This window comes from Carassius auratus, chromosome 21 (genome assembly GCF_003368295.1).
Source record: "Carassius auratus strain Wakin chromosome 21, ASM336829v1, whole genome shotgun sequence".
Lineage (NCBI taxonomy): Eukaryota > Metazoa > Chordata > Actinopteri > Cypriniformes > Cyprinidae > Carassius > Carassius auratus.
The window spans coordinates 25,083,583-25,102,811 of NC_039263.1; the positions used below are offsets into that span (position 1 = coordinate 25,083,583).

At 36.8% G+C, this 19,229-nt stretch overlaps 1 protein-coding gene across 3 annotated transcripts in view; it reads right to left on the reverse strand.

Moving 5' to 3' along the window:
* tcf4 (transcription factor 4) overlaps window positions 1–19,229 on the reverse strand; it is a 162,976-nt gene that overhangs the window by 49,294 nt on the left and 94,453 nt on the right. For all 3 annotated transcript variants that reach the window (XM_026196960.1, XM_026196959.1, XM_026196961.1), the window contains 5 exons: window positions 5,677–5,782; window positions 3,622–3,755; window positions 3,325–3,460; window positions 2,282–2,352; window positions 1,102–1,180 (listed from right to left, as the gene is read on the reverse strand). In XM_026196960.1, the coding sequence (XP_026052745.1) occupies window positions 1,102–1,180; window positions 2,282–2,352; window positions 3,325–3,460; window positions 3,622–3,755; window positions 5,677–5,782 (526 nt within the window). The remainder of the gene's footprint in view (window positions 1–1,101; window positions 1,181–2,281; window positions 2,353–3,324; window positions 3,461–3,621; window positions 3,756–5,676; window positions 5,783–19,229) is intronic.

Here is a 19,229-nt window from a genome sequence, read left to right on the forward strand (position 1 = left end):
TAATAACTTTGGCACTCGGAGAAATAGCAATTAGGTGGCGGTCGTTTCCATAGCGACGCGAATAATGAGGCGTTAATCAGGATTTGAGATGAAGTGTATTTCAGAGATTGAATCAAATATGAAGAATGAAACATAAATAGATTTTCAACTTGAAATCAATGGCTGTTGAAATCAATTATTTTTATTTGCATAAAATCTGTTATATTAATAGGCTATTGTTTTTTAATATTTTACAATTGTTTTGATAAAAAAATTTTTTACTTAAAGCTTGATGTTTTATTGTGCATTTTTTTTAATTGCCTGGGCAACTAGCTTTTTTAATCATTATTTAATCATTTTTATATTTTATATTATTTAGTTTTACATTTATAATTATCTATAGTAACAGTAAATAAGATATCCGAATTACCTAAATAAAAATATTATATTAGCTTACATAGCTTACTAATAACGAATACTAATTAGATTAAATTATATAAAAAAAATATAAAAAAATTCACAGGGTGGTCCTTTGACAACCACTATTTATTAATTTTTTACATAACAAATATTTTAGTTTAGTACAAAATTGTTTTCCTTGGCTTAAATATAATAGGCTTATATACAAATCTAAATAAATAAAATAAATATTTTATTTCAGACTTGACATTTCATTTCCATTACAGTATGATGTATTTATCTGACAAAATTAATATATTTTCAGTGAAAATTTTGTTACATTTTAACATTCACAACTTAAAATTAAAGTTACAAATGTTACATATATTTTTATATTTCTATATAGTTTTTATTAATTTTTATTTCAGTTTTAATTTAACCTTTTTTAAATACAATATTGGGAAGTACCTGAAATAAAGTTTTTTTGAGGTTTTAATTTTAGCTAACTGTAATAAACTTGGTGGCACATAACAGTCCTCAGTATATGTTGCATAGTTAAGCAAAGTAAAGTATAGTAAACAGAGAGTAATCAGGTGACTGACATCAGTGCAAACACACACACACACACACACACACACGCACACACTCACACACACACACACACACACACACACACACACTCACACACACACACACACACACGCACACACACACCTGTGTTACCTGTGAGCGAGGGAGGAGATCCCACAGGAGTGGATGGGTTGGATGAGAAGCTGTTATTGGTGTGATCGGGAGAATAGATCTACAAACACAACAAACACACAGCAGTGACAAACCAGAACAAACACACACATCCATCATCATCATCATCATCATCACCTGAATGATTTATTTTCTAGCTAAGATTTTTTTTTTTGACAGACAACATGCAAGCTGTTTACTTTTTATCAATGTCTCTGGTCTTAATGTGAACGTTGCTTTAAAACCTCTATTTATATAATCTTCAAATTAAAATTAGTTTCTTCTTCTATGAAACAATTTTTTATGAAAGTTTGTTTCAGCCACAGAATAAATTAAAAAAAGTAATTTTGAGTTTAAATCTGACTTTTGTTTTTGCCACAGAATGAAAAATAAAAACTGTAATTGTCTTTTTTTTATCTCACAATTTAATTTAATTATCAAAGTAATACATTTTAAAAACAATTTATTTAGTACTAAGCATAGTACAAATCTATTAACATATTAACTGGCAGATAACTCGAGACTTTCTGATATACAAATTATAATTAAACTTTACTTGGCATATTACTTGTGCACAATGCACATTTCTTAATATTAAGTGTAATATTTGTTAAAGTCACTTTTGATGATGATTGTATGACAGTTGAATAACATCAGAATTTAAATGCAAGATATTTAAAGTGCACCTGAAGTATACTTGTAAAAGTTAAACTTTAACACAATAAATAAACTAAGTATATCTTTAATTGTACTTCAGCACTATTTTAGCACAATTAAAGAGCATTAAATACAAATTTAACAGACTGTAAGTACACCAGTTTAATATACTAAATGCAATCACATGACAAAAAACCCTTTTTATTTTGGGCATTTCATTTCTGTCTCCATGCTGAAAAATGGTGGGCGACTAGGAAGGGGTTAAGTACCGAAATATAAAAATTAATTTGTAGTATATTTAGCTTGAAATCAATTGTATTTCAAATTCATTTAAGTGCATTTATTTTTCACTAGAGTAGATACAGTATTAAAAAAGTCCCGATGACCTTTTATATTTTTTATTCAGTGGCGGAAACCTCGATCAAGTTGAATGTGTGGTGAATGTGGTTTGATGCTGCTTTAGATCATGTGTGTATGTGTATCTGTGTTAGACCTGGTCACTCACTGAAGCCAGAGCCTTTCCTAATGCGTCTCCCGTCTGTGAGCTGCTGGCCGCTCCGCTCGGCGCTCGATTCGCTGAAACACAACAGAGCAGAGACACGTCACACCGGTTCAATTAAATAATCATAACACTTTAACCCCCGGTTCCACAGACAAGGCTTAAACTAGTCCCAGACTAAAATGCATGTTGGAGATGTCTCAACTAAAAATGTGTTAGCGTCATTGTTCTGTGTCAAGATGCACAACTTTAATATTTTCTTCTAAGGCATTTTTGTAAAAGTTGCTTAAAAATTTTAATTTAACTAAGATCTAGTCCTGGTTTAAACTAACCCCTGTTTGTGAAACCGGGCCAAGAAAATTATGGAAACTATATTAATGGAATTAAATTAAAATTAAAAGCTCAAGGAAATGTATTAGTGTTGTCAAACAATTAATCACATCCAAAATAAATGTTTTTGTTTACATAATATATTTGCACATATTTTAAGTTTAAATATATTTATATACTGAGATCATATAAATGTATTTTAAATAAATTAGTGTTTTTTTATTCTTAAAAAAAAATTATGTTCAGTGTTAGTTTAAGGACAAGAAAGACTTAGATAAGTAATAAACTGCATTTCTAAATCAGTAAATCTGCAAATATTGTCTTACTGTAAAGTTGGCTTGGCCTCCGAATATGAGTAAAATATTTTGTTGAGTAAAAATTGCAGCTATATTGTCATTTGTGAGTTAAAAATATTTTCAAAATATTAATTTCATATAAATATTTAATTTAATTTAATTTAATTTTTATTCAATAAAAAATAAAAATCTACATGGGGTCAGAAAGGTTGAGAACCACTGCTTGTGACAGCTAATATTTTCTTAAACTTCACAAAAACATTTTGAAAACAATGGGCAGCTGAACCAGATCACCTGTAGTTCCCTTAGCTCCTTCTGATTTATTATCCAATATCCCACCTTTGCTTTTGTTTGCTCTGTGATAGAGTGACTGAAGTGAAGAGGATCAAATCTTCACTTGGCTTGAATTCGGAGGGGACTCACCCATGACGCTGTCTGTCCCGTTGGTGGTGGCGGAGCAGGATGCCGCGCTGTAGTGGTTCGTCCCGCCGCTACGATGGAAACTGGACATGGGTGGAAGACTGGGGTTAATCTCAGCCGACGAGTGCGACGGGTAACTCTGAAAAACAGAGAGGGAGAGCGATTGAGAAAGGTTCAGTCTATTTTCATTCAAAAGACAGTTCATAGGAGTTCTTGTTCATATATATTAGATTTATATGGCTTTATATATATATGTATAGTACATAGTATCATAGTATTTGACTTCAAAATTGTGCTCACGAGTCTGTCGTGTGGATGCAGGCCGCAGTAGCTGCTGCTCTGAGCGCTGTGTGTAGAGTTTCCCAGCATGCTGTTGTATCCGGGCTGGTTCATACTGCCGGACGAGCTCCATGGGTCTGTACTGTGATGACCGTCTGAAATCACACATGAAACACACACACAAAACATTTAGCATTTTTAGACCATTTCTAAATAGTTGCTAGGGTGTTCTGAATGTTTAGGCTGTTGCTGTGCTGCTGAACATCTAGGATGTTCAGTGTGTTTTAGAGGGTTGTTATGTAGTTGCTAGGGATTCCTGAGTGTTTAGGCTGTTGTTATGTAGTTGCTAGGGATTCCTGAGTGTTTAGGCTGTTGTTATGTAGTTGCTAGGGATTCCTGAATGTTAAGGCTGTTGTTATGTAGTTGCTAGGGATTCCTGAGTGTTTAGGCTGTTGTTATGTAGTTGCTAGGGATTCCTGAGTGTTAAGGCTGTTGTTATGTAGTTGCTAGGGATTCCTGAGTGTTAAGGCTGTTGCTATGTAGTTGCTAGGGATTCCTGTGTGTTAAGGCTGTTGCTATGTAGTTGCTAGGGATTCCTGTGTGTTAAGGCTGTTGCTATGTAGTTGCTAGGGATTCCTGAGTGTTTAGGCTGCTGCTATGTAGTTGTTAGGGATTCCCGAGTGTTAAGGCTGTTGTTATGTAGTTGCTAGGGATTCCTGAGTGTTAAGGCTGTTGTTATGTAGTTGCTAGGGATTCCCGAGTGTTAAGGCTGTTGTTATGTAGTTGTTAGGGATTCCCGAGTGTTAAGGCTGTTGTTATGTAGTTGCTAGGGATTCCCGAGTGTTAAGGCTGTTGTTATGTAGTTGCTAGGGATTCCCGAGTGTTAAGGCTGTTGCTATGTAGTTGTTAGGGATTCCCGAGTGTTAAGGCTGTTGTTATGTAGTTGTTAGGGATTCCCGAGTGTTAAGGCTGTTGTTATGTAGTTGTTAGGGATTCCTGAGTGTTTAGGCTGGTGTTATGTAGTTGCTAGGGATTCCTGAGTGTTAAGGCTGTTGTTATGTAGTTGTTAGGGATTCCTGAGTGTTAAGGCTGTTGTTATGTAGTTGCTAGGGATTCCTGAGCGTTAAGGCTGTTGTTACGTAGTTGCTAGGGATTCCTGAGCGTTAAGGCTGTTGCTATGTAGTTGCTAGGGATTCCTGAGCGTTAAGGCTGTTGCTATGTAGTTGCTAGGGATTCCTGAGCGTTTAGGCTGTTGCTATGTAGTTGTTAGGGATTCCTGAGCGTTTAGGCTGTTGTTATGTAGTTGCTAGGGATTCCTGAGTGTTTAGGCTGTTGTTATGTAGTTGTTAGGGATTCCTGAGTGTTTAGGCTGTTGTTATGTAGTTGCTAGGGATTCCTGAGTGTTAAGGCTGTTGTTATGTAGTTGTTAGGGATTCCTGAGTGTTAAGGCTGTTGCTATGTAGTTGCTAGGGATTCCTGAGTGTTAAGGCTGTTGTTATGTAGTTGCTAGGGATTCCTGAGTGTTTAGGCTGTTGTTATGTAGTTGCTAGGGATTCCTGAGTGTTAAGGCTGTTGTTATGTAGTTGCTAGGGATTCCTGAATGTTAAGGCTGTTGTTATGTAGTTGCTAGGGATTCCTGAGTGTTTAGGCTGTTGTTATGTAGTTGCTAGGGATTTCTGAATGTCTAGCCTGTTGCTATGCAGTTTCTAGGTGTTTTAGGCTGTTATTAAGTAGTGGGTAAAGTTTTCTAAATGTTTTAGGCTGTTACTGTGTAGTTGCTATGGTGTTCTGATTGTTGTAGACTGTTGCTTTGCAGAAATAAAGGAGTTTTGAGTGTTTTAGGCTGTTCTTATGTAGTTGCTAAGGTGTTATGAATGTTAAGGTTGTTGCTTTGCAGTTTCTAGGGTGTTCCACGTGTTTAGGCTGTTGTTCTACAGTTGCTAAGGTGCTTTGAGTGTTTACGTCTGTTACCATGCATATGCTAAGGTGTTGTTAGTGTTTTAGGCTATTCTTATGTAGTTGCTAGGGTGTTTGGAGTGTTCTAGGCAGTTGATTCATCAGGTATGTAAGATTTACCTGGCATAAAGAAGGAACTGGGAAAGCTGCTGCCCGGTGCTTTAGAGGACGGGTAACCCGGTGAGTCCCGGTTGTAATCGGCAGTGCTGGCGGAAGGGGCATATACCTGAAACATACACAAAAAGATGCCGTGATCAGGATGGCTAATGATACAAAACATACTTTCAACGTACATTTCACTTCATATTTTATGGCATGCACTAAGAACCATCAGAAAATATATGGAAACAGAGCAAAACTCTTTCCCAGGAAATTTTTTTCATGTTCCCAAAGTGTTGCGACACAATAATTTAGTGCAAATGTGAGAGAAGCAGCTGCAGCGGATCAGTGATGACATCAGCAGACAAACAGCAGAGCATTCCTGTCTGGAAAACTGTGCTGTAATGACTAGCAGGAATGGTGGGAACATGCCGGATGGGAATATGGAGTTGGGATAAACACAGCGGATGTGTGTGGACAGAATGACCCTCAGAGATACACCTCAAAAACTAGAACAAAGGCGATGGAAAATCACATCTCAAATGCTTCTCCTGTACATAAAGCAGAGCAAATTAAAACTGAATTGTTTTTGATAAGATAACGTTTTTTTTTTCTAAGCAATTGTAGGTTACAAATCTGAGACAAACATAAATGAGGCTCAACTGAAAACTTATGACATCGCCAGAGCTCAAGGGTGGAGTATGAGGAGTTTTATGGAGACCTAGAGACTTCAGCACAGATGGAGAACTTTACTTTCCCATGAAGCACCTCACACACACACACACACACACACACACACACACACACACACACACACACACACACACACACACACACACACGTCTGTGAAAGAGATCAAGCTGTGACTTTAGGGGGGTTCAATAACATGGAGATTTTGTTCAGGCTGGTTCATTTCTGCACCTGTCCACATTTAACACACACATTCCTGGGTGTTTAAAGTGACTGTTGCTATGCAGTTGCTAGGGTGTTCTAAATGTTCTTAGGATAATGAAGCCTTTTAGCATCTGCTATATAGTTGTTAGAGTGTTCTAGCGTGATCTGGTTGTTTTTCGGTTGTTGCTATTAAGTTGCTAGGTTACACTTAGTGTTTTACGCAGTTGCTAGGGTATTCTGGCTGATTTAGACTGTTGCTCTGCAGTTGCTAGTGTTTTGTGAGTGTTTTAGGCTGTTGCCATGCAGTTGCCAGGGTGTTCCATGTGTTTTAATCTGTCGCTATGCAGTTGCTAGTGTGTTCTGAGTGTTTAAGTCTGTTGCTATCAAGTTGCTAGAGTGTTCTGAGTGTTTAAGTCTGTTTCTATGCAGTTGCTAGGGTGTTCTGAGTATATTAGGCTGTTGCTATGCAGTTGCTAGGGTGTTCTGAATGTTTAAGGTTGCTGCTCTGCAGTTGTTATGGTGTTCTAAGTGTTTAAGTCTGTTGCTATGCAGTTGCTAGGGTGTTCTGGGTGTTTAAGTCTGTTGCTATGCAGTTGCTAGGGTGTTCTGAGTGTATTAGGCTGTTGCTATGCAGTTGCTAGGGTGTTGTGAGTGTTTTAAGCTGTTGTTATGCAGTTGCTAGGGTGTTCTGAGTGTTTTAGTCTGTTGCTATGCAGTTGCTAGGGTGTTGTGAGTGTTTTAATCTGTTGCTATGCAGTTGCTAGGGTGTTGTGAGTGTTTTAGTCTGTTGCTACGTGGTTGCTAGGGTGTTCTGAGTGTTTTAAGCTGGTGTTATGCAGTTGCTAGGGTGTTCTGAGTGTTTAAGTCTGTTGCTATGCAGTTGCTAGGATGTTGTGAGTGTTTTAGTCTGTTGCTATGTGGTTGCTAGGGTGTTGTGTGTGGTCTCTAGGTGTTTTCTTCCTGTCTGGTGTGAGTAGAGTCTCGGTGATGTGTGAATCTCTTTCAGTGTGATTTTCTGGTTCAGCAGGTAAAAACAGTGCATCTGATCACTCAGTAAATAGCTGCAGACTCATGATGTGAAGAATCTTTCAATCGCTGCAGGAGTGAGTCTGTTTACTGCAGCAGATCAGGAGCAGATGGAGTGAAACCAGAGCAGTCACGAAAGCCACAATACACACACACACACACACACACACACCGAGTCTCGCCCCTCACACCTTATCAGTGTGACCCACTTGCTACACCTGTGCTGAACTGACCAACACACACACACACACACACACACACACACACACAATATGCTCCTCCTGAACATATAGTGTAAAACATGTTTGTGTGAAACAAACACTTTAAGCGATCCCTGGGTATCAATACATGTATAGCTTAATATACCATAAATAATGTCTCTTACTGAAATATGTAAGAGAAAACCCATGAAAGATGTTTGTTATTTAAAAAAAAATCATATTTGTGAATCAAACACTTAACAAATTAACAATGAAACATTCACTTTTTTTAAAAAGAGAGAGAGTTGCGGAAGGAAGTTCCGCCCTCATTTTGGACTTCATTCCTTCAACCTGCAATTGTTATAATGCGGTACAGATGTAGAACAACATCAAGAGCTCCAAGACACACACACACACACACACACATTGGGGTCTGGCTTTACCATCAAACACTAATCTATTCCACATGAACCATAGCGAGAGCTCTCTCTCTCTCTCTCTCTCACACACACACACACACACACACACACACACACACTCCCTGAGGAGTAGCAGCTTCCTGTGGCTTGATTAGGGAAAACCGTGCAAAGACAAGTGCCTCCCACACTAGCACCTGTGACTGTGTGTGTGTGTGTGTGTGTGAGTGTGTGTTTCAGGTCAGATGTCAATACAGCTAGGAAACACTTTACACACACAACTAATGGAGAGAGACACACATATAACTCACACACACGTTTGCTTCTGTGAATTGTGGGGAGTTTCCATAGACTTCTATTACTTTTATACTAACCAAACTATATTTCCTTTCCCCCTTACCCTTAACCTGCACCTAGACTTTCAGATAAAAACTAAATTAATTAATAGACATTTTTAAAACAAGAATAGGCTAATGAAAATACAATATATAATACATAAAAAAACATTGTAAGCTCTTGATGAAACCCTAATTAAGTAAATTAATTCCAAATAAAACAATAAAAAAGACTGTGAACATGTGAATGTGTTGTTAAATTAATGAAACAGTCATTTAAAATATCAGAGATATTAGTAAAAAAAAAAACAAAGTTGAGGAATCACAGATTTAACAACAATACAAGCTTGACTTTGTGCTTTTAGAGCCGCTGTTCATTTCTCCAGACTGAAGAACGAGATGAAATCAATCTCTGTGTTGATCAAACGCATGTCATGATGAACATTTCAGCTCATACTGAAGCACAGTGACAGGTGGAGAAAACACACACATGCACAACACATCAGGAGCTGATCAAACACACACACAATCACACACACAACGCTAACACACTTCATATAAGAATGAGAGGAAACAAAGAGACGAGAGAGAGAAAAGAACGCAATTCAGTGTTTATACTGAGAAATCAGTTCAAGATGTGAAAGATGCACACACACACACACACACACACACACACACACACAACCACATCTGATCAAAGACCCCGAAGCTTTTAATTGACCTCTAATTACTTCAAATGAACCTGGAGTAACTTACAGCTGCAGAGAAAGAAAAGAAAATACCAAATAAAAGAGATTAAAGAAAAAGAAAATAAATACGAAAAAATAAGGCAATAAAATAAAATTATAAAGGTAATAATTATCATGAAAACTTTTGAAAATGAATTAATCAGTAAACTACTTTAAAATGAGAACAATCAAAATAAGATGAAGAATAAAATAAATAAAAATAAAAGAGAACACAAGACAAAACAAAAAAGGAAAAAAGGAAGAGAAGCAAAGAAAATTAACTATAGAAAAGTATTAAATGTAATATAAAAAAATAACAAAAAATTAAAAAAAACATGCAACAACAAAAGACAACTTTAAACTATATTAAATTATTAAGCCAAATATAAACTATTAAAATAAAGTCTAATCAAAATAAAAAGTGTGTCGAGCGGAGTCACGGTCAGGTCCGAGGTCAGCGACCTCTGTGTGTGTGTGTGTGTGTGTGTGATTGACAGCTCGACAGTGTGGCCTTGCTGTGTGTGTTGCCATAGCAATAGCAGAAGGAAGCACGTCAGATCTGAGCGTGTGCAGCACAGATGGAGCCGAGAGCATCGCTCCACACTCACTCCATACTGCTCCTCTACACATCACACACACACACACACACACACACACACACAGATCCAGCAGCTTGAAGCCATGCGCTCACAGGCCATGTGTGTGTGTGTGTGTGTTCTCTGTTTCAGATCAACAGGATTACACGTCGAGCGCTGCGCTGTTTCTTTCTTCTCTTCTTTTCTCTCATTCTTGTCTTTGTCAGGATCGACAGCAGAGCTTTGTTCTCTAACAGATTTACCCTGTTTGATTACCGTGATTTACTGCTGCTGGAGCCCCCTAGTGGAGCTCCACACACACACACACACACACACACACACACACACACACACACACACACACACACACACACACACACACACACACCACACCACACACACACGCACACACACACACACACACACACACAGATAACTCACTTACTCACTCACTCACTCACTCACTCATGCAAACACACACACACACACACAAATCATTTATACACACACTCTCGCTTTCTCTCTCTCTCACACACACACACTCACACACACACTCACTGAAATCACTCACTCACAGAATTTAATTATTTAATTATTTATTTAAATATTTCAGCTTTAACTTTAAATATCATTTTGTTATTAAAGAACTACACATGCATACAAGAAAACTTAACTGCATGGGTATAAAAGTGCATATAAAATGTTATTTTATATAGATGTTATCCTAATGTTATTAACATTAAAATATGGCATGCATACAAAGCAAATGTATTTAAATTGCACATTTTATGTGCAATAGTAAGTGTTTTAGATTTTAAAAAAAGCAATGAATCAACTTCATCTTAATCTAATAAGAAGAATGAATGAAAAATGAACTGAATGCAGTGCACTGAAGTTTAAAAACAGAACGAAAGTCTGACTGTATTCATCGAAATGCATTAAATGTGATCTGCGTACTATGATTCGTGGTATATGAATATGGCAGAACACATGAAAACAGCACATGTTTGCCCATCTGAGAGAGAGACTCATGTGTTTATAATCACAGCGTCCAAATGTTTGTGCTTGAGTCAGAACAGATGAAGAGATTCTTCTGCTCTCCATCCATCCTGAGATCCTGAGATCATCTCATCCACATCAAACACAATCTCTGTCAGCACGGGTTCACAAGGACTTCTTCAAACGCTGTTTTAACCGTAGATATATCTGCATATTAAATTGTCTTTCTCAGAAACTGACCATATAGAAACCAAGTATAAATGAACTATAAAATCATTGTTACTTTTAAAAGAACAACAACAATAATATATATTTAACACTATATATATATCACACAGAATGGAAAAGCACCTGCTTGGCAGAAAGACTCACATTGAGCTTCAGAGACTGTGTGTAAGTCTACAGCTCTCAAACTGACCACACAAACTCATGTGACCCGCTCACCCCACAGCCTTATGGGTAATAAGAGTGACTCTGTGCCTCTTTCACTTCTCCAATCAAATAACTCAACGGAAGCACACACACACACACACACACACACAGAGAGAGAGAGAGAGAGAGAAAACCACACTGGAAAACTGGTCAAAACCAAAGCGTAAACATCCCAGTCAGTCTTTCATCAGGCTTTCAACTAATTTAGATCATTTAGAGGTAGTTTTGCATTCTGTTACAAGAGGCGGACTATTATCACTCTCTCTCTCTCTCTCACACACACGCACACACACACACACACACTCACACACACACACTCACAGGTGACGGATCTTTACTACAGGCTCTTTATTATTTGAAAACCCTTTCAAGGTATAGAGCTTTTGGCAAGTGACCACAGCGCTTCTAATTTAACCTAATTACTGCCAGATGCCTCGATCCACACACACACACACACACACACACACACACACACACACACACACACACACCACAAAACAGGCCAAATGAGCTCACAACTCGACAAGCACAACAGATGCAACGATGTAGATTGTTTATACTTCAGTTTTGCATCCAGAAAACATATTTTAATGTTCTATGTGGAAAAATATGAACATAAAAATCGAGAGAAAAGAGAGAAAAAAAATGAAATAAAAAGATATAAAATAAATGAAAAAGAAAAATAGTAATACAAATATTAAACAATATTAAAATATTAAACCAAATACAAAAAAATCTAAATAAAATGCATTTAAATTAAAAGGAAAGAAGAAAATAAAAATGTAAAGCAAAACAAGAATAAATAAATAAAAAGAATAAAACAAAAATAAAATATTAAAACTAAAATATAAAATACAGCACATGAAATAAACGTCAATTAGAAAGATAAGAAAGTAGAAAGAACATAATAAAAAGAAAAGAAAAAGAATATGACAAAAATAAAATACAATTTTAAACTACTAAATAAAATAAATATAAATTAGAAAAGGAAAGAAAAAGAAAGAGAAATAAGAAAAAAATTTGAAAAATGAAAAGAAAAAGAAAAAATCCACATGTTAAAATATTAAGCCAAATTGTAAAATAAAATAAATAATAATATGAATGTAAATGCATAAAGCATAAAGAAATATAAGAATAGAAAACAGAAAAATATATATAAAATAAAATAAAACAAAATGTAGAAGTATATTAAAATATTAAACCAAATATAATAATAAAACCAATTTAAAAGAAGAGAAAAGCACAGAAAGGTGTGTCACGTTCAGCAGTGTTTGTGTGTTTGTGACCCACAGGAAGTGCTCGAGGAGAAAATGGGCGGCAGAAGATGGCTTTCATCCAAACTCATCTCCATGGTGATATTCTAACGGCCCTTTCATGGGATGTGAGAATCCGATTGGTCGGCCTGGTGACCACGGCGGAATCTGATTGGTCGGCCGGGCGGATTCGGAACCTTCGCAAAGAGCCAAATAGAATGTTCCGTCCCATTGAGATCCAGCACTCTGGATAATTCCCTGACATTCCATCCAGCCATTAGCACATCAGCGCTATCAGCTCTACCTCACCCAACGCCAACGGCCAAACCAGTTTCCCAGGATTACCAGGAAACACTGTCCAAATCTGGAGAGGTTTAAACAGGCGGAAGAGTCACCTTGGGAAACAAAAGTCAAGCGAGGAACAATCCAGTGATTGTGAATGAATGAGGATTCACGAGCTGGTGACAGATGATTATAATAATCAATCGATGATAATAATTAAAGAAGGAATTTCAACACACACACACACACACACACACACACACACACACACAGCTGTTCCAGATGAAATAAACATATAATTTTTCAGTATTTTGATAATAAATATACACCAAACGACACATAATTATTTTTTTGTTGTCCATCCCAAGCATTCATTGCAAAGTAGATTAAAATATGCAACGCAAATATGATAAAACTTAAATCACACATGGAAGATTTAATAACATTTACACTGATTTTGCACCAAGAAAACATATTTATATATTAGAGTTACCTATAAATTAATTATTTAGAATTTCTAATAATAAAAAATAATAATTGTATATTTTATTCTATATAAAAATAAACCTATTTACCTTTATTTTCTGTGTGTTTTACATGTTTTTCACAAATGACACTATAAATAATAAAAAAAATAAATAAATAAATAAAAAACTGAGTAAAGCTAATGCACAAAACACATTACAATCAAAAAAAAAGTATTCTTGATTTTATACTGGCAACAAAATAAACAATATTCCAGACATTTCCCAGCATTGCAGAAAAACTCCCCTCATATTGAACATTAGGGGAAAAAAAGCTAAACAGGTTCAGAATATGCAACGCAAATACATTGAAACTTTAATAATATCAACAATAATAAACTACCTACTGAAAGAACATATTTATAATAAAAAATTAAATACTTATAATTATATACATTAATATTATAATATATTTTAATTTATATAAATTATTATATTTACTGCTATTTTTATGTTCATATCATATGCAACATATTTTTTACATTTATAATTAAACTATAAATGATTTATAATTATATAAATTAATATTTATATATTCTAATTTATATAAACAGCAAAATATGCATATTTAATCTTATGTTCTATGCATTTTTACTGAACTTTTTGAAAGTTCATGCACAAATGAATAGCTTATTGTTTTATTGTCAAAAAAATAACTAAACATTCAATATATTTTCCAGCAGAAGTTCACACGGTGCAGAAAATGACACACACACAAAAAAAGCATCTTTCATGTTTATGTCACCGTCGTGACCCCGTGACCTCAGAAACACACACACACACACACACACACACACACACACACAAAACCACAAGCACTGTACTCATGTTGTCATCTGTGTTGCTTTCCCTGTTTTCAGGCAGTCAGACAAACTATTATTACAAATCACAGTTGGAGCTCGACTAGTGCGACCAAACTCGACCGCTGCTAACCGACCCAAGAACCAGCAACACAAAAAACACCCCATCAGACAAACACAACACAGAGATCGCAACAATGTCTCCAGCTGAGCTCAGATTGCTCAGGACGGATTCAAATAGATCTCACCGAATAAAACACAACACAAGAGAGAGCTGCAAAAGCATCCGAAGAGCGGAAAAACACACTCACACACACACACACACACACGTGTTACTAAGAAAGACAAAGTGGACATTAAATAAACAAACCAATCAGGCCGAGATCACAAACCAGACGCGAGAAAAAGCCAAACCACACACACACACACACACACACACATGCGCGCAGAGCCCCATATAAAGTTAATTAGAATTAAGATGAAGGCTTAGTGTGTTTGATGTGAAGGGTCTGTAATGGTGAACATATGGACTGAACGGCACTTCAGACGGCCGGATCACAGACGCATTATTAAAAGAATAAAACCTCCAGGATCAAAGACTGATTGCTTCAACATTGCAAACTTGTGGCCGCTTTTCCCTGCTGTGATTCAGCCGGCGTCCAGCACATGTTTAGCACAAAACTGTCCCTAAAGATACGATAAAATCTGACTGAATATATATCTGATCTTAGACATTTTCTATTTTAAAGGTAAAAATATTTTAAGAATCGTTTAGACGGCATAAAAACATATATCGGACACAGTGTGTGTGTTTAGCTACAGTTTTGCACAGAAATGCCTCTAAAGATAAGATAACAATTTGATAAAATATTTTTCAAATTTTAAAGGTTAAAATATTTATTTATCTTTTAGGTAAAAATATATTTAAAAAAATAAAGTGCGGATTTTTTATACAGTATAAAAACATGCATCTTAAACACAGTGTGTGTGTTTAGCCACAGTTTTTCCACAAAATTACCCCAAAAACAAGATAAATCTGACAAAATATCTACTGTATCTCATTCTAAATATAAAAACAGTTATCTATGTTAAAGATAAATTATATATATATATATATATATATATATATATATATATATATATATATATAAAGTAGTTTTAAATATCTTATTTCTAACATGTAAACAGTTTTCTATTTTAAAGATAAAACCTCGACAAGCACAAAAATAATAGTGTGTGTGCGTGTGTGTGTGCGCGTGTGTGTGTGTGTGTAAAATCTGACCTATTTCTAAGCTAGAGTGTCTTTGAACCAGCTGGACACAAAGACAATGAGAGATAACTGGAAACAACAACCAGACGGATCGCATCCAACACAACTGCTAATAGTGTTGCTTCAGCTTGTGTTTCTCCTCTTTTCTGATAAAAATCTTCTTCTAAATCTCCTAAAAGAATAGAGCATCCTGAGTTCAATCAGGTGACTCGTTCGGACGCGAGAGCATTGCTGCGAATCGTTCGGAGGTGAAAACAACCTGCCGATCGTGAACGTCTGGCACAGAGAAGGTTTGGCAGGAGAAGAAAACTCCAGATCCACGACAGGATTCTCCGACTCGCACTTCAGGAATATCATCACAAAACATGCAGCAGAGGAATAATACTGCACACACACCACATATCGGTTTATTCTGATCACCACATTTCACACACTCGGCCAGGAAAGATGTAGAAATTAAAATACATGCCAAAAAATGAAATATCTGAAGTGAATTTCCTCATCTTTCCCTAGAGACAGAGACAGAACGAGAGAGAGAGAGAGAGAGAGAGAAGATGCTCCAGAAATGTCTGTCTCTGAAGGCCTCGGTCACACACACACACACACACACACACACACACACTCTCCGTCTCCGGGACAAACCCCAGTTATCCTGGGAATGTCGGGGGTCTCCGTACCACCCAGACCTCTTCCGACAGATCAATGGGGCTACACATGATCTCTGACACACACACACACACACACACACACTTGTCAGATTGTGGACGGCAGGAGCGTAAATCCATCGGGACTCGAAGGAAACACACAGCAAAGGAAAGCATTCAGGATTCATCATCTCTTTATGCCAAAAAATTAATAAAAATTACATCTGAAAAAAAATCTATGTTATTTTAAATAAACATTATAAACATTCATCTATCTTAAAAATAAAAATAATAAAACAATAAAATAGGGATGTTTTATACAGTATAAAAACTCATCGGACTCAACGGATCTGGACAAAACTGTCCCTAAAAATAAGTTCAATCTGACAAAATATGGAACTGATCTAAAATTAAATTAAAAATGGGAACAGAATGTTAAAGTAGATCATTTGAACAGATATTTTTATTCTACTGTCAGTCGAAACTGTGCACGTGAAAATCGTAATTTTCTTAATAAAAGCACAGATTATATCTAAACCAGAACAGATTTTGTGTGGAGGTTTGCTGACCGTTTCCATTTCAGCATCGTTTGGTCAGACTTGAATCGTTGCGTAACACAATGGGTTTATATTAATGCTGTTTGTCACAAACACTCCACATATGATGTCCGTGTGTGTGTGTGTGTGTGTGTGTGTGTCCATACAAACATCGGCCATTTGGAAGTAATTACTGTGCCGGAAAAACTGCACAAACGATTTATATATATTTTTTTACATCTGCTCAGTGGATTGCACTACATATACACACACACACACACACACACACACATTAAAAACAATAAATAAAGCAATGTAATATCAAATGTTTTATCTTTTAGACGTAACTACATTAATAACAGCCACATAACAGATAAATAATAAAGCACCTGTCAATCATTATATAACATTCAAATGTGTGATTTAGCAAAAACCAATTATGCTGAACACAAATGAATCTTGATCTAAAAAAAAAAAAAAAAGTAACCTGATGAAAAAATGATTCCAAACTATTATTTTGAGTGAGTTGAGATGTAAAAAAAACACCGAATGGTAATTTCTCATAGAAGGAGACATTGTTTTAGTTCCAGATGACTGGTGTATTCCAGCATGAACTCCACGTTTGGGTGTTTTAAAGATCTCCGAGGGTGAAATCCCGGCGTGAGAGTCTCGCTGAGCTAATTAAACTGAAGGAATATTCACACGGAGTCTTAGCATAACAATGAGGAGCTCGACTCGCGTGTGAAGAGGCCTTTTGTTTTTTTGTGCAGCTCTTTTGTGGATTCATTAGTCGACCCGACATCCTCGTCCTGCTCCACACCAAAACCTCGAGAACCAGGTCGCCGTCGACACACACACACACACACACACACACACTCGCCCGACGCGGCCCGGAAAACTGCGGCACACGGACTGACTGTCGGGGATCCAAAGATGTTGTCCTGCAATTTTTTAACTGTTAAAATAGCAGAATAAACAATCACAGCAAGATGCCTGGCAGCGGATCAAGACGGGCACAAAGCTGCAGCCCAGACACACACACACACACACACAGTGTTTATTAAAGAGGGCACAGGGATGCCAGGCCACGTTAGGACACACACACACACACACACACACAGGCCTATGCATTTGGTCCGAAGGCGGGAAAGTCCAACTTATCACCGACCAACAAATGTTCCCCGATGGCGGGAATGCACAGAATCTTTTCCGCTGTTTCTAATGTGCATAATATTCATACATATGTATAATCGCTCATATGCTACAAAAAATACACCTATTAAATTTAAAGAATCTGCTTTGCACAAAAACCTAAATGCACATGCAAAAATACCGTAAAGGCTTCGAAAGGCCAACGATCAACACACACAAAAAAACTGCATTTGCTGCAATCAACTACAAGTTTCCTGTTGCTCAATGATTTTTAAAATTCAGTATTTTTGTTTTATTTACCATTACAACATACTTAAATAAATTTGCATTTACTTGAAAGCTTCATAGCTTCACATATGAATAAAAGAGAGTGAAATGGGTCGTCGATGAGACAAAAAACAGGCCTTCATTGACCCGAAGCCCTGGGATGGAGATGAGCTGACCGTTACATTACGATAAATAACATCTGCGACGTGTGAATATCTCTCTGTGTCTCTCAAGGCCATGCTTGACGTCTCTCAGGACCCAACTTCTGAGAAGAGCAGCACATGTTTCTCACACCTTTCAGTATTTTACACCAGCTCTCAAACACATGTGGATCTGGGGAGGTCTTCTTCTTCTTTTTCTTTTCTCTTTTAACTTCATCAGAGCTGCATTTCAACCAAATCTTACATCAGTTATCAAACACTTCGGCTTAACATCACATCTCTAGTCACATACAGTGTTTCCCGTCTCTTCCCAGTTCAAAGCGGATCACACACACACACACACACACACACACAGATCAGAGGTGAATGACAGTCGACTCTCCATCAGATGTCATCTGCATGCGTCTGTACTCACCGCTTTGCCATTATAGTAGTACATGAATGATCCTCCGCTCACCCCCGGGATGGTGTACGCGCAATACATGCTTCTGTTCCTCTAGTGTGTGTGTGTGTGTGTGTGTTTTATCCTGTTCAGATGCTCTCAAACAACTTTGTGTTCAAACTCGCAGTCCCCCTTTTTCACAACAATTCCTGCAGTTGCATTTTCCCATATGGCCGGCCTGAGCATGCTGAATATGCAAACGAGCGAGAAGCATTCCTGACGTCTGCCAGAGGGAGGAGAGACAGGGAGGGGGCGTGGCCTGTGGGAGCCGAAGCTCCTCCCCCTCACTCTCTCTCTCTCACTTTAAACTCAACGTCTCACTCAAATACACACAGATACACACACACTTTTTCCTATCCATGGCAAATCTGGAACTGATCCGGCTCTGAGCTTCTCTAAAAGGACTGAAAATGTGTGTGTGTGTGTGTGTGTTTCGAACATTTTACTGCTGCAATCGAACTACAAGGATCCTGTTGCTCACATATGTCTATTTACTGCACAAAAATATTTTCTTAATCCGAATTTTGCAGTGGAAATATCTAGACATTGTTAAACCACTTGAGAAGCAGAATGACTAAAGATATTAAGCAGTCTTTGAAAAATGTAGCAAAATACATTAAAAAGAAATACATAATGCA